The 17,081-nt window shown below is 39.4% G+C and overlaps 1 protein-coding gene across 1 annotated transcript in view; it reads right to left on the bottom strand.

Annotated features, from left to right (window-relative positions):
- Positions 1–1,245, bottom strand: part of PDGFC (platelet derived growth factor C) — a 121,145-nt gene extending 119,900 nt beyond the window's left edge. Inside the window, exon 1 of the mRNA XM_030239613.2 lies at positions 742–1,245. Coding sequence (XP_030095473.1) covers positions 742–859 — 118 coding nt within the window. The 5' untranslated portion in view covers positions 860–1,245. The remainder of the gene's footprint in view (positions 1–741) is intronic.
- Between the last annotated feature and the right edge of the window lie 15,836 nt (positions 1,246–17,081).

Here is a 17,081-nt window from a genome sequence, read left to right on the forward strand (position 1 = left end):
AGATATTCACTTACTGTAGTAAGTGTGGTTTCATGCAGCATATAACGTTACAGTTTGTAAAGTATTCTTTAAAAATGACTTCATAATAGCAGATCAAGAGGAAAGGCGCTTAAAAATCTGAATAATGTAAATCATATGGAGTTCAGAGGCTAAGCAAATTACACACCCCGAAGCTGCCCTTGCTGTATGAAAGGAGTCTTTCTCCAGCTCTGCGCAGCCCCAGCCCTGGGGAACTTGCATTTGAGAGTTTTCTAAACATTTCAGGTACACTTGAAAGTTGAAAGTAATTCTCATTTCCTATGCAGGATTAGCTCGTTTCCAGCCCGTACAAAACGCCTCTCATTCACGCACAGACACAAAAACCCACTCCCCGAGAGCGAAGCATTTAGGGTACAAAGGTGCGAGGGTCGTTGTTGGGTTTAGGTTGCTGGTGTTCAGTTTGTTTGGTTTTTTAGCAGGGCGAGACAGAGGACGGGAAGGGGACACGTTTTGCACCTCAAGCACCGCAGAAGAGGGAGCGCCGGGCTCCCCCCGCGGCCGCCGAGCCGCTGCCCTTTTACCCGGAGCCGGCGGGCAGAGCCGCGCTGCCCCCTCGCCCACCGGCCCGGGGCCGCGCTCCCGCCCCGCGGCGGGACGAGAGGAGCCGGGAGGAGAGGGGAGCTCCGCTCCGCTCCGCGCCGGCCGGGCGCCCGCCCCCGCCCTGCCCCGGGCTGCGCAGCGGCGGGCGCTGCGGCTCCTTACCGTTCTGCTCCTTGGCGCCGGAGAAGGAGAACTTGCTGCTGAGATCGGACTCGGCGACGGCCCCCTGCCTCCGGCCGGCCAGGGCAGATGTCAGCAGGAGCAGCCCGAGGAGGAGCATTGGGCCGGCGGGGCGAGGGGCTCCGGCACAGCAGGCACTGGCGGCGCGGCACCGAGGCCCGGGCGTCTCTCAGCAGCGCCCGGCGCGGGCTGCGCCGCTGGGGAGAAGGCAGCACTGAGCCTGCTCTGGCAGCGGAGAATTGCAGGGTAGTTTCCACATAATCCCATCCAAAACTTTTTCCTAGAGCCCTTTTCTGTGTCTCCAGGTTTTGTTTTCCTTTGGCTTTCACCCCCCCCCTTCTCTCTCTTAAAAAGAAAAAAAAAAAGAAAAAAAGGATCAAAGGAAAATCTGGACCCAGACCAACTTCCCAAGGACTAAACAATCCGTGGCCGTGGCGGGCGGGGGTCGGAGGAGCCGGGGCTGGTGCGGGGCCGCCGCGGAGGAGCGCGCACCTGTCAGCCGGCAGCGGGGGCGGGCGGGGGGCGGGCAGCCCGGCTCTCGCACCAGCGCTCCCCTCGCCCGCTGCTCGGCGGCCGCGCTGCCAGCCCGGGCCGTGCCTGCCGCCTCCCCCCTCCCTCCCACGCCCGCCGTCCCATCACGGCGAGGGCGGCACCTGGCGCGGCCGTTTACGCCCCGGGAAGTTGTCGGTGGGAAGAAGGAGGCTGGCGGGCGGCCCCCGCCGCTGCCCCCTCTGCAGCGGCCAAGTGGCGGCGCAACAGGTGCTGGGAAGGGAACCGGGGGGGCTCCCCCAGCCCCTAGTGCCCCACGATGGGGGCTCCCTCCGCCGTCCCCTGAGGAGGACCCGAGGTCACCGCGGTCCGGAGTCAGTTTGTGCCTTTGGTAATTAGGGCGAGATGCTGACTTAACAGTATTTGTTTACTGGCTTGTTATTATGGTAATTGGGTTTGTGCTTGAAAACTTGGTCCTTGTCCTTGGTTAAACATTTTGTCTAAAGGATGCCCTTGGTAGTGGGAACTAAAACACTGAGAGGAGCTTTTAAAAAGTCTCTGGATACTCTTTTTTTTCTTTGCTTGTTTGGGTTTGTTTGTTTTGGGTTTTTTGTACTAGAAGTTGTTTTGGTTACCCTGAACTGGGGCATCTAGCAGTTACATAAGCAGATGGAAACATAGGTTCAACTCTTTGTAACTGTCCCTGGCTTGTTGCAATGCCTTGTGGTAGTTGGTGAAGTAAAGCAGATAGGATTGGGTTCCTTTTTGCTGTTTTACCAGAAACCAGAAGTGAGATTACGTCAGGGAATATTCCCCTATTAATGCTGGTGAGGACTAAAAGGACTGATGATGTTCAGCACCCATACAGATCTTTGCTAGAGGTGGCATTTCTAGTTTGCTACAGGACTTTAACTGTGGTGGTGTGGTGGGTCTGGGGAACAACCCCGAATGCTATCTGGATACCAGGAGGGCAAAAGAAGCAATTAAGACAAATATCTTTGTCTTGATTGGGAAGTTTTGGGAGGGTTTCTTAAATTTTTGACTTCAGCCCCCATAGTTCTAAGGTTGTTTTGGGGATGAATGGGGAACCTATACAGCCATATATATTTTTGGGGGTCCTATACAACCATGATGTCCAAGACATACAAGAGAGAAGCTGAGTCTGCACTGCCAGAATCTCAAGCACACACCACATAAATTTCTTATCCTTTGACCCAGCTCTTTTCATTATATAACTGAGCTGATTCTTTGCCTCAGCCAAAGTAACCCTTGAGACAGTGATAAACAACCCCTCTGTTCCTAATAAGTGACATATTTCCAGTAGCAACTGAAAGCTGTCCAGCCAAGCTGGGCTGTCTTCTGAAAAGCAGACTTGGAGCATACCGTAAATAGCAACCCTTCACTTACAGAGCATGAAGACAGAAATGCACTGCACAAAGCAGACTATGTAGTTACTTTTATTATTGTTATCCTTATAATTTTTCTGGATTCACTGTTGTTATTTTAAAATGGAAATAAAAATAACTTGTACAACTTTCTAGGGCTCCTACTCTGATGATTACAGGCAGTGTTTTGGGTTTTTTTTTAAATCAAATAAATGAAGTATTACACTGTAGCTTAACCTTCATTACCTGAGGATTTTGTGGGATTCTTTGTATTTTGGAGTACTGATGGCAAGTTCACTCTGAAAAACATGGACCTAATGTCTTATGTTGTGTACATGAAAAATAAACTATCCATTGAAAAATCTAGGCTGCTTTAGACTAGGGTTTCATCTGGAGGTGCTGGAGCATGCCCAGAGAAGGGCAGTGGAGCTGGTGAAGGATCTGGCCCACAACTCTTATGAGGAATGGCTGAGAGATGTAGGGTTGTTTAGCCTGGGGAAAAGGAGGCTCAGGGGAAAGACTCTATTGCTCTCTTCAGCTGCCTGAAAAGGAGTCCATAGCGAGGTAGGGGTTGGTCTCTTCTCCCAAGTAATAAGCAACAGGACAAGGTGAAACAGCATCAAGTTAGGTCAGGGGAGGTTTAGATTGGGTATTAGGGAAATCCTCTTCACAGAAGGGGTTGTGAAAATTGGAACAAGCTGCCTGGGGAAGTGGTGATCATGATTCCTGAGGTGCTTAAAAGATATGTAGATTTGTCATGTAGGAACATGGTTTAGTGGTGGACTTGGCAGGGCTGGATTTATAGTTGTACTTGGTCATTTTTGTCTTTTCCAACCTAAAAGATTCCACAATTCTCTGGTCCTGGCTCAGACTTTTCAAAGGAAAATGCAAGAAGCCACATAGTGGATGAATATGGAATAACACTGCCTAGGGTGGAAGCTTGCATTCTAAACCTCCTGAAATTAAAGGTCAGGGTATATTTTTGATCATTGAGGCTTTACTTCTCTAAAAAACGCTTTTGTTGTAAATTCCACCCAAAATATCATGTGAGATAATCTCTATCTTTAAATGTGTCCAATCTTCTCTGAAATTCATGCTAAGCATTTATCACCAGCTATGTTTATTTTTAATGTTATTACTCTCCGGTTTCATCAGGTATATCTATATGCTTGGGTTATGAAAATAAATAATTTATGTTTGCCTCCTTTAACCTCTTCATCTTCTGTGTAACAGCTGTATTACATCCTTTCCCAGCTTGGCATTTTTACTATGGATTTCACATGGTCACCTCTATAGTTCTAAGGCTTCTCAAGTGCCATCTGTTTTTGTTGTCTTTTATTAGGGGTGGGACAAACAGAGCATGACATTCCAAGTGAAGGCCTAATCTAACATTATGTGGTGAATGAAAATAGAATGTTTCATTGTATATAGTATCTGTTGTTCATACCTTTAACTTTTTATATGATCTACTCATGCAATAACCCATGGAAGTGTTGGCATTAAAAAAGTAAATGTCTAGGTAATTATGACAAACTAATGTATATGTAGTTTAGATAATTCCTGCCAGTGCATATTGCATTGCCCATATTGAATTTCACTGGGGACCACAATGCCAATGCAGCTAAGAGTTCTGGTAACTCAATGCCCAGTAAAAATTTCTCTGGATATGATTTTTTTCTACATACATTTTTAACTACATAGAGCTTTATGTCCCTAATTTTTCCCCATTATTAGAATTGCACTTCAGTTTTTGTCTTTTTATCAGTCACCTCACCATAATTAATCTCAAAATTATTTAGTCAACACTGTAGTCTTTCAAAGACTTTTTTTCCCCAAATGTTTTGTAATGTACTCTATAAAGTTTGCCTCAAGTATTTTTAAGCTTAAATATTGCAACAGATGTTTCTCTGTAAATTGGGATATTTAAATTGTCTGAGATGCCAACTTTGCTCTGTAGAATAGCCTCACTGATTTAACATATTTTCAGATTGTTTTATGACTCTGTTTTTTATGATCCTCATTGTGAACTATCTTTGAAGGAGTATTTCTTTTACTTGAATAAAATTTGAACTATCTGGATTATCCCACAGGAATTTGTTGTGTTGAGACTTAGCCACTATAGAAGGCAAGAGAAATTTGGCCTGTTAGGATATCAGAGACTTACTTACTGTGATGCTGTATAGCCTTCCTGAACTATAAATATCCTTGAAATGAAAAGGCATTCTCTGTGATTATTATTAACAGAGTTACTGTTAAAACATACAGTCATCACACAATCTGCAAAACCTTCACTTACATCAGCAAATAGATTTCCCCACAGCAAAGTCAAAAGAATATGGTCACAGTGCCAACAGATGTGGACAGTCACAGACATGTGCTCCACACCTTGTCCCTTCATCACTTTGCAACAACAAATGTTCCCCATTATTTTGGAGGTGGGCTGGAACTGGCAAGGTGCATAGATGTTCACTGACTGCCCTTTATGGTTTGAGCTGAGGCCAGGAGATATGGACTGATTTCAGGGAGCTCTAAATCTCCCAAGTAAGTTCTGAGAGGAAGTGTACTATTTCCTGTTCCTAATATGCTGTTTCAGACTTTTTTCCCCTCCCAAAGGTTTGCAATGACGATAAGCATTTCTCTCATAAGAAAGAGTAGGATGAGAAATACAGTGTTTGGGGGGAAAATAGCAAAAGGCTGAGATACAAACCCATTTTTAGGCATGATGAACCAAAGGAAAATGTTTCTGGAGATGTATAACTCCAGAAATGCAGTAACTTCTATCAAATTCATGTCTCACAAGAGTCAGAGCTAGACATTTACGTACCTTTGCAAGACGACAACCCACTGCTGGAAAAAGAAGATGGATTGATTCTCTTTTCTCTCCAAAGCTTGTTTCGCTTCTTAATAAAAATAAGGGAAAAAAATTCATTATAACATATGCAATTTTATATTCCCATATATTCTAAATGTACATGTATAATCCTTGCAAGTTCATACTAAAGGCAAAACAGTATTTTACAAAACTTAGAATATAATTTAGAACTAATAAATATCTGCTCATCTAGACACACAGACAAGTATCCACTTTTGTGCAAACTACTCCTGATTTCAGTGTAGTTACACATGAATTACTTTTTGGTATAAAAGGCCTGAGCTTTAAATGCTTATGTTCATATTATATAAGTATTTTAATTATTAATTTAGTTATTAAATATTATGTTTTGTTAAAATCTTTTTATGGATGAGTGATAACTATGTAAACAGAAATTGCATTGCAAACATTGATTGCCTTTTAGAAAAGCAATAATAAAATGTTCTATTCTCATGATCACTGAGAAATTGGGAAAGAGGCATTAGAAAAGTCATAAACATGACTTTTCTAATCTTACTCATGAGGTGCAAAGGCTGTACATGGAATTGAATCATACCTGTGTTAGAAAGTACTGCTGTAAATAAGGTAATGATAAATTTTATTGTTTTAGTCTTATCTGTTCCGACTGAATTTTTAAATGAGCTGAAGATTTGTTGTCCCATTTCCATGCTGCATTTGAAAATATAATAAAGAAAAATGTGAAGTCCAAAGAGGCTTCCATTCTATTGATGTTTGTGTGGTGCTCAGACATGAACAGAGGAGAAGGAACTCCAAACACAGTTTGGTCACTTGAATCACACCCCTAAATAAAAGGTGCCATTTCTATTTTGCAAATCCTAAAATGAGACTTTGGTCTTAAAAATACACCTACAGATAAGCCTTTGAAAACAGATTTCTAAGCATATCAGTGTTGTTCTGCTTACTGATGTGTAGCTTAATCATTTTTCAAAATGTTTCAAACATTTGGGATCAAAGTCCTTACTGTACTTTTGTGTGATTTCCACTTATGAGCATTGTTTTAGAGCAGTCACATATAAGAATTTCAATGGTTCAGTCAGTTACATACATTTGTATAGTCCAAGTTACAATGCAACTTTATGTGGGCTGTGGGAGCTACACCAGGAGACAAGGAAGGAGGCCCACTAGAGGTCTCCCAAACTGTGTAAAAGAACACTACCCACTTCTGGCACCTGCTCATTTGGGTCGTGATGAGCTTCCAAAGTCAGCATGTAAAACGTGGGACCTGAAGGTCACTTTTGCCTTCTAACATTTTTGCCAAATTTCAGCATGGACTAAACCCAGCCTGAAAGCATCAGGCCCGTGCCACTATGAAAGTCAGTGTTTCCCCATGGGATATGCAGGAGTGTTCTAGGTGAGAAGGTATCTCTCTCAAAGCATTCACTTTCTTCTGTATGCTTTCAGAGTAGAAGCTCCTGTCATTTTACACCCCTGTTCAGATGCACCTCAGTATTCAAATGGTGTGTGCTCTTAGGATCTTGAGCAAATGTTTAAGGACTTGAGTAAGTGCCCAGACAACAGGTTTGCTCAGGTACTCGTGAATGTTTGACTGTTTATGACTATGTGTGTGATGACTTTGGTTATTTATGTCAGAAGTAAGCTTTCTGGCTCCTTTTCAATCAGATGGCATGACTTATTGATCACTAACATCTTTGGTTCTATCAACATGCAAGGAATCCGGTCATGATCAATACTGAAGATGGCATGTCTCTTTAGAGCTGTGTCAGCTATTGAATTCTGCATAACTATTGGTCTTCCTGCCTGCCTTCCTTTCACTGAGCATTGCAAGATACAGATATGCAATCAGAATAAAAATTCTGGTTACTATTTCTAAGCACTACTAACCACTGCAATTTGAAAAAATAGTGTGTGTCATGTAGTTATAAAGTCACACCACTATTTCCAGATTCAGTAAAATTAGGAGTAAACTCTGTTATTCAAAACACATACAAATTATTTCAAACGCTGATAAAACCCACTTTCAGCATTACAAGAATTTTTTTAATACTGAAATAATTCTAAGCTATTTATATGTAAATATTCAATGCCTTTGAAACTGCTCTTCAGAGAAGTGAAACTCAGCTGAGAGTATTTGTGGCACAGCAGCATAATTTTGCTACCAATATTTGCAATTTATCTAGAACTTAACACTCTGAATCCAGACTGTCTATCAAATACTTATACTAAGATCTGTCACATTTATCTGCATGGAAATTTATATCTATTGAGTTTGAAGCAGAAAAATAACATGTCTTGATTTACTCTATGTTGCAGGAATTTTATAATATTTAGAATAGTATAGATACAAAAAATTTTGGTTGTTGAACATCTTAAATTGAACCAGATTTTTATATAACTGTTGCACTTCAGTTTTAGTCTTCTGGTACTTCAGTCCAGACAGAGCAGGAGTAATGCTGAGACAGTTACATAGCTGTGAACCTTCATTTAAGTACTAAGTCAGCTGAAGGAATCATATTGACAACATCAGCTTCCACACAGCGTTGTTTAAAAGCTGTACTGATGTTACAGTTTAATTGATTAATGAGATCCATCTAAGAAGATATGGAAAACAAGTCCATAGGTTAGAGAACATCCGGAATCTAACAGGAATAGAGGAGTAAAAGTGAACTGAAGAGTGGGAACAAGCCCTCAGGAATGATGAGGCACTGGAGCAAAATTTCTGCTACATATGGAGTGTCTGTCTTCCCTAACCCTGATTTGCCACTTTACATTTCCTCTCATTTGTACTTTCCCTGTCTTTTCCCTGGTCTTCCTATTTTTCACCTCCTCCCTTTCATCCTTCTCAATTAATTAGTTACTACTTCTACTGCACTCATTATTTAATTAAAGTCTTGTCCTCCTATTCTTATCTCTCCACCCTTGATTTAAGTCCTATCTTTCCTAATCCACCTCCTTTCTTTCATAACTGGTCCACTGATACTCCCTAGCACACAGATTTGTTTCCTCTTTGTAGTTTGCCCTGTTTTATTTCCTGTCAATCTCCAGGCCAGATTTGCTTACCACAGCAAATATTTTTATCCCCATTTTCATCTCACAGAAGGACTTTACTCAGGCCTTCACTGCATTGATTCATTCTGCCTGGGCTAGTGGAGTGAATCAGTTGGTGCTGCAGACCCAGCACCCTCACCACAGATATGTTGGAGAAGATCTTTCAATATGCTTCCATAAGAAAGCTCTAATTCTGCAAGACACATATGAGATGATAATCAGTGGTAAGATATGTCTCAGAAGGTGTCTTTCTTCTCAAAACTAAACTCCAGTGTAAATTACTGCTATTATGTCTTTCCCAACTCTCATGAAACCTTTCTGAGGTCCTTCTTATTTTAACTTTCAGCACATACATCTCCTTATTGATGGACTATCTCTGCCTCTGAGCAGCTTCCCTGTTCCACGCTGTACAGAGTCAACTGGAGAGAACAAGTTCTAACGATTCACCTGAATCTAGGCTTGGCATCATCCACAGAAGCACACCAGAGTGTTATTTAGGCCATCTGGAGCTTTTCCAGAGAAGAGAGGAAGAGCTTCCAAGTGACTGATCTGTAATATTTAAGAATGTACAGATCAGATGCAATGTTTAATTTTCCAAGTTTCTTAAAAATTATTAATTTATGTTAAAAAAATGCATCAGGCCCATGTTCAAAGTAGTTGATATCACTTCCTAAAACATTAACTCATCAGAAATGTTTAAAAAAGCTTTGACATGGGGGACGTACAAAATCACAGAGTTTCTCATCAGTTGCTTCATTCACAGAACTATCTAAGCTATTTTGGCAGAAATAAAGTTCAAAATGGAACATGAGGGCTTTAATCCCATGTATTTTTCCAAAGTCAGAAATAGTAAGAGTCTTTTAAAATATCAGGTCACTTTAGTAAAAAGCAACAGTCTTTCTATTTTCAGATTTTTTTAAAATGATCTCATTTAACCCCTTCATTCTATTGAATTCTATATGTTTTAAAAGCAGACATATATTCTACAATTTTTTTCATAAGATAAAATGTTATTGGTAAGGGCTAAGCAGCTTCATTCTACCAGATTGTTTTCTACTCCTTCCTACATAAATATAGGTAGAATTTCTGCATATTATAAATATATTAGAATAATCTGAGATACTGAAGAGCAGTTAAATTATTACTTAGCTATACTGTAAAAGAACACAGAGTAAAGCCTACTTCAGTCTTATTTTTTCAAATCATACATTGTTTTTTGTATCTGGAAATCCAGGTAATTCTGCAGCAACTGGACTGCCAGCTGGACAAGAGTATGAAGAATATACAAATGATGCATTATTCATACCAATATATTCTCATTGTTATTTCCTTGCCAATTCACTGAATGGAAATATAGTACAAAGGAAAATAATTTTAAAGCTTTTTCCAGTAATTTTTTAAAGCTATCCCATGACAATTGACTGGAGTTCATGTCATCCAGTTAAGAATGCACAATATTCCAGAGTATTGCCAACATTTTTTTTTATTGATCACACGCTAGCATCAGTCTCTCATTCCCATAGCACCAGAAAAAATGAGAATTTCAGCTTCACAGCCATCCCATAAAATATGTTTAGGTTGACAGTAGGTCTTTGAACCACGTATTTCATATGATGTTTCCAATACTGTTGTATGTTGTGCCTTGTCACAATCCATTTTGAAAAGAATACCTCTCCATTAATGTTGAAATTTATATCAAATACTCTCTTCTCCTTAGACTGTGTGCCTAGTTAGGTATTTAGAGCGGATTTGTGGATGTAAACAGTGATATTGTCATTCCCTAGTGCTCCTTCAGCACGCTGGTTACTGTCAACAGCCCAAAATTTAACAGTGACTAAAGGAGATAGAAGAGCTGAAGCTGCTGAGGTTTTCAGCATCTTTTTGGGTGGAAAACTTAGTACCTCCCAGGATCATGCCTTCCTTCAGAAAGCACATCAGCAATGCCCAGAATGAATAGTATGAATAGGGTTGGACCTGCAGAAGCTGTTAATCAATGCAAAATATGAATGTTATTAAAAGGACATATTTTGAAAGAGTAAAAAATTTTGAGATGATAGTTCTTATTTTACACAAGGGCTCCTGATCTAAATGGATTTGTAGGACCAGATTCCTGGTCCTCACCGACTACACTATTGGACAAGAGCCTAAAAACTCTTCTGCACGAGGAGTCCTGTCACACACATAGAAAGAGTAAGCCTGTTCACGCCTGAATAAAGCAAATACGACTTGATCCTTTGCAGCTCAACACATTTCTGCTCAATCCTCTGAACCACTGAACTGAGTAATGTTAATTCCATTATATTCATTAAAAAATCAAAAGCAAAACTAAGAAAGAGTGCTCAGTCCCTCATGTAATTGGAAATTAATGAGAAAGATAGTTCAATAGCGGGTTCCCTGCATTCAATTCAGCTGTCCTGTTTACAGCCTGATGAATGGATTTTGATCTTTTTTTGATGCAGGAAATAATGAAAGCTCTATTTTCAGTGCTACACCTGGTCATAACCATCTAAGTCATACTAAAGCAAAATGATCACTAAGAGCTGGTAAAGCTAGAGAAGCTGAGTTATCACCTCTTTGATTGTCCAGTTTGTGTTCCCCTCCTCAGTTTTCAGGAATCTGGCATATCTATTATTTTCCACCCATTCCATTATTAATTGCTTGTGTACTTATTGCTACCTACAAAAATATTTTGTCACATCAAATCAGCTGTTATGGTTGTACATTTCAAGCAGAAAATTTTTGTGTGCAGTAAGTTTTAACAAGTGATTACAGTAATAGCTTTCTTGTGCCTGTTGAATATCTTATGAAAGAAGAAGGAATTTTATTTGGCAAAGACAGCAGATGATGTCCAATAGACTGTCCTTTTTTCTTCTGTTGTAATACAGCAGGATTCTGCTTATGGACAGATAAATCAATTGTGGTTTTGTAGTGGAGGCCAGTTATTATTTTAAGGGCATTATAAATATGGGCCATATTTATTCTTCCAGCAATTTCCTGGAAAGCTGTTTGTGAGGATCATTCCATCATACTGGGAGTACTCTGAAGATGAGCATTCAGTCACCATGCCACTTCATCCCACAAACTATGGGCAGACAAATATCCTTGTACTCGCAAATACCGAGCTACTCTAAATGTACTTTTAACATCTGCAGTTTTAGTCAAGACTAATATATGGCTGTAGGTAACCAAGAGAAATTAATGCTAATTGAATAGATGAGAAGAATGTTATTCATTGCACAGACTAATTCAAAACTGCTAATGCAGTTATCAGATGGAAGTCAGATTGGTCGTATCAGTTAATTCTTCTATGAATATTATGGCATTAAGAATAGCTGCTACATGTTGAGACAGTGGAAAACTCTAAATGCTTTTTGCATTCCTGTTCCATTTCTTTTTCCAAGGTTGTTAACTTTGATTTGTAGTTCTTTATCTTATACTGAGTGAATTTTTTTCATGCAGGACCAAGTGCATTAATAGCTTAGGGCAATATTATGAGTTATTTTAGGTAAATCTGCCCATAGAACAATGTTTACAGCTGCTAAATAATACCATTTTGGTTCTCAAGGTTATTAAATCAGGTTCTAACTTGTAAAACACTATAAAAGGAAAATAAACAATATAATAAATGATATAATATTTTGGAAATTAATGAGTTTAAGAATCTGTCAAGTATCCAGTGTATAAAATAAACATTCATGCCTTACTTTGCAGATGTGAACTTGTTCATTTTAATGTATAGCAGAGTACAACATCCAGAAGGGAAAAAGAAAAAAAAACCCAAAGCCTTCCAGCAACACATTCCCTTTTCTGTAGTCACTCATCACTCATCTCTGGTATATCAGGGACAGAAAGCAAAGGGAGTAGAGTATAAGAATCACCAAGTGACATCTGACATTTATTCAATTGGAACTGCTGAAACAGCTACAAAAATGAAAGCAGAATGGAAAATTTCCCTACAGAGAATCACTATGGGGATTAAGTAAGGTCTAACCAATTTGCATGCAAAGTCGTGCTAGCATGATCGTGCTACTTTTTGAATGTCAGCTTGTGTATTTTTGCAGTGCTGCATTCTGCCTTCAGGAGGTATCAGTCCTCTCAAATAGCTAGAGCTTTTTCATCTGGCCCAGCTCAACTTAAATCCAGCCTAATCTTGTTCCTCCCCATGACAGGTTTGTCTGGATCCTCAGTTTGACAGCACCATTGTGGGGTAGTCTGCAGACCCCCCTGGTATGTGGCAGCACTGTGTGGGCAGGTTACAGCTTATCTGCAACCAACTTAATCAGCAAGACATTTTGAAGCATTAGATATTATCTAAAATTCTGGGGAAAATAGACTTGGGCCAACTCAGCACTTTGCTTGAGATGGAAACCATTCCTGCACTGAGACCATTGTGCTCATAGGATGTACCTGGTAACTTGTGTAGCTGACTTTCTTGGCTCTAATTTAGGCTTTCCTACATGATGCTCTGTTAACAGGATTTTAGTATCATACATTTTGTATGTTTGATTATAAGTTTACTTTACCATCACCTAAGTTATGCTTTAGAGTAGCATAATTTAGGTGATATTCCAGCCTACTAAATTCTTCTGATATTCACACCAGCTGAAAAATAAATGCTTCTGCAGATATGGAAAAGTCTGTGTTAGTACAGCATCAAAAGTGAAGACTATACACTTTCTGTTCCCAAAGTAACTGAGGAGACTGGTGAGCAGCAGTACTCAGCAGTACTAAAAATACCCATCTAAATCTTACTGACTGGTGCCCAACCCAAGAAACTTGTCTCAAGGGAATTTCAATATTTTTGTTAATTTTGCTTAAGCCTGGACAAATAGAGGAGATTTATAAAACTGGAAAAAGCAAGTGGTTATGGTTCTACCTTGATGGGAGTGGGGTATAAAATAATCATTGCCACATCATGGCCTGTGGCAAATTAAAGTCTGAAGTTATCTGTAAATCTTGAGCTCCTTAAAAAGGGGATGAATGAGAGGGTGATTATATTTTTATCCATTAATTGAAATCATTCAGCACTGTTTATGGCAGAAAGGATTTGATGCCTTTTTATTTTTTAGTAAGAATACACACTTTGTTGCTAAAAGTAATAGTGTTGATAGTGTTGATGTAAAATGCCTCATAGAAATTTGAGGCGTTTGTATGATGTGGTACAACATAACATCTTGATTAAAAGACTGGAATGTAAAATCAACAAGGAATGGAAGGAAGAGCTGTTTGGAGCCCTAGGGGCTGAAGGCAAGAACAGTATCTCAGAATAAGTTCTCATTATTCTGAATCTTCATAATTCAGCTCGGAAAAGCAATGCTACATGATGTCATTTAAAATCTCAGCCAGGACACATGACCCAAACTGACCAAAGGGATATTCCAGACCAAATGGCATCATGCTCAGTATATAAAGCTGGGGAAGATGAAGGAGGGGAAGATTTGGAGTGATGACATTAATCTTCCCTAGTCACTGTCACACATGATGTGGCCCTGCTCTCCTGGACACAGCTGAACATGTGCCTGTGGGAAGCAGTGAATTAATTCCTAGTTTTGCTCTGCTTGTGTCCATGACTTTTGCTTTCCCTATTAAACTGTCTCTATATCTCAACCCATGAGTTATCTCGCTTTTGTTCTTCCAGTTCTCTCCCCAGTCCCATTGGTGGGAGAGTGAGCAAGGGGCTGTGGGGGATTTGGTGGCTGGCTGGCATTCAACTACAACAGGTGGTAAAGACCATCAGAGGACAGAACATTTAAATAAGGTGTTGCAATTCTCAATTCTGTTATGAAACTTCTAAAAATAGTGCTTTCTTTGATTACCAGGTCATTTTAAGTTACATCACAATGTGACCATGGAGATCAGACATGATGTACTTATTAAAGCTGACATCTGAAGGTTTTTCCAAAATAAATTCTCCCTTTGCAGAGAGGATTTCTCAATCACCCTAATCTTCTGCGGTATTTGAGGATAAAAAGACTCTCCAATTACTGGAAAATTTCCAAAAGGATGTCTGGAAAATTGTGAAATAAAGACCTATATGAGATTCCTGAATTGGCCATTCATTTCTGAGATTATCCTATCATACATTCTAGCTGGACTGAAAGAAACAGACACTGCATTATTCATCTTTCAGGTTCTATGTCTTCATATATTAGATCCTTTCCTGATGCATCAGGAGGTGTTCTTCTACCATGTGAATCACCCATAGAGGATGAGCCTGCCCCATAGGGCATCCCTCCACTGCTGGCTTAGTGGTTTGAGTACTTAGGAAACAGCAAATCTAGGTTTAGTTACCTTTTCAACCTGATCGTGGCCTAATCACACCTATCCTTCTGTGAGGCTTTGAGGAAAGAGATGTTCTCTAAGTGACCTAGAAAGGTGATGTTTGTGTTCAGTAGCAGATCCCAGTTTCACTGGATGACAGAAAGAAAGCATTGGTCCCTAAGTCCAGCTAATACTGCTCAGTGTGGGTGAGGGAATACTGAACCCTTAGTTGAATATTTCTTATTAGAGTTTAGTGGAAACTATGAACACCAAACTAGGATTTTCCAACTCTGTTTTCTCTTTTCAGTACTATAACAAGTAGATAATAGAATAATGGTTGTTGTTTGGGGATTTTTCTCTCTCTTCTAATCTTGTATCCTTTGCACAGTAATATTTATTCAACAGGAAAGGCTTTAGATATTTCTGTTGTTTTTTACTGGAAAGGACTCATATTTTGTGTATAGAATGGGAATTTCAGGAAACTGTTGTATGTACTCTGCTCTTTCCAGTTTTGCTTAAGAAACACTTAATCTCCTGAATGTTCTGGAAGCCTGGGAATCTTCCCAGTCCACATTGATTCTGAACAGAAACAGAGCAACGAGCATCTAAAGAAATTCAAGGGCTCATAAAAGGAGACAACAGCAAGTTTAGGTGCTGCTAGTGTCTACATTAAAGCTACATGGTTTTGTTTTCTTTAGTTGTAGTAGCAGGTAGAGTCACAAGTTGTGGTATTTGACAGAGGCAGAGAAAAGTGCTTCATTAATCATTCAAGCTAATGAGTATTTAATTAGCATAATTATTTTTATAAATCTGGAGAAATAAATGCCTTGTTTCTCAAACGGGGAAGCTGATAGATAAGGAAAATAAGGACCTGTTTTAATATAAGTGTTCTCTGCTCCGAGCTCAAATCAGAAGGCCAAATGTATTTTTTCCCTACCTTTTCTGGTCAGGCTTTTACTGAATATTAAATAATTAAATTATACAGTGAAGTTTGCCAAGAGGCACAGAAATTAATACCTAGAAGAGACTTCCTGCACCATTGACAGCTCCCATACCTGATAGCTTTATTTTAGCATTGTTTTCCTAGAACATTGCCTACAGTATTCCAAATGAGATTTCCACTTGCTTTAATACTTCTTCATCACTACTTGAAGTACTAAATATAGTTGGAAACCACTAGTCCTCAATGCCAGTAATGTATTCCAATCTTTTCTACACTGGAAATCCTAACAGGCCTAATTCTTACAGTTTCTTCTGTAGCAGAAATTCTTATTAGCATCTCTTTCTCTGAGTTTAAATTAATATTATTTTCCATTTCACTATTTTTTTTGCTAAACCTCATAATCATTCCTGATGTATAATAAGCTATTCTCCCCTTTCTTCATGATTCTCCTCATCTTCAGCATCAAAAAATTTTGCTAACACAAGTCATTAAGGAGATAAATATCACTAAAGGAAATTAAAATTAAAAACCTAAATGGAACACACCTCCAAAGTTAGTGTAAGACAGTGTACAACAAATAAATATCTCTTTAACTTTTTGCTCTTATCAGAATATATTCCAATTGAGGGAGGGATTTAATCAGGATGGTTACAACCATATCTTGGAATCTTGAAATAAGGTAAATATAATTGATATTCCAGAAGCTCCATGCTGCTGTATGCTTCTGTTTGAGGAAAAAACTGAACGGAAATACAACAGCTTATACCAGACTATTATTATTATTATTACTACTGTTATTTTAAAATCCCACTTGTAACTCAAAATAAGAAGAAGAAAAAATTATTGGTTCTTAATAGGAAGCAAAACTGGGTTAGAAAAAAGTCTGGAAAAGTAGTGTCATAACTACTGCATGATACAGTCATTCTTAAAAAACCAAGCCAATAATGAACTCATCTGCCAAACTAACAGCTCACTGCTTATGCTACTGAAAAGTTGTTTCAGGGAAAACTGAAAGAAGCTGAGGGAAAAATTCTGAGAGACCACTTTTTTTTTTTTTCTTTTTTCTTTTTTTTTAAGAAAGGCACAAATGGTATTTAGGTACTAAACTTTCATTTAAGATGGGTTGATATTTTCTCACCCAAACTAATCAATTTTTCCTAACTTCTTTATGATGAAACTATGTTCAGTTTACTCAAGCAGGTAGAGTTGAGTTCCTACAGGGCTTGCCAGGCAGGCAGATTGGCAGTAGCAATAGCTATGCTTGATATTTTCACTAGGGGTTTGGATTCTCATGGCCCAGAGATCTGAAGCAGATCTGGCCAGGCTGTCTTTATGTGCTGCAGAG

The sequence above is a fragment of the Serinus canaria genome, chromosome 4 (genome assembly GCF_022539315.1).
Source record: "Serinus canaria isolate serCan28SL12 chromosome 4, serCan2020, whole genome shotgun sequence".
Lineage (NCBI taxonomy): Eukaryota > Metazoa > Chordata > Aves > Passeriformes > Fringillidae > Serinus > Serinus canaria.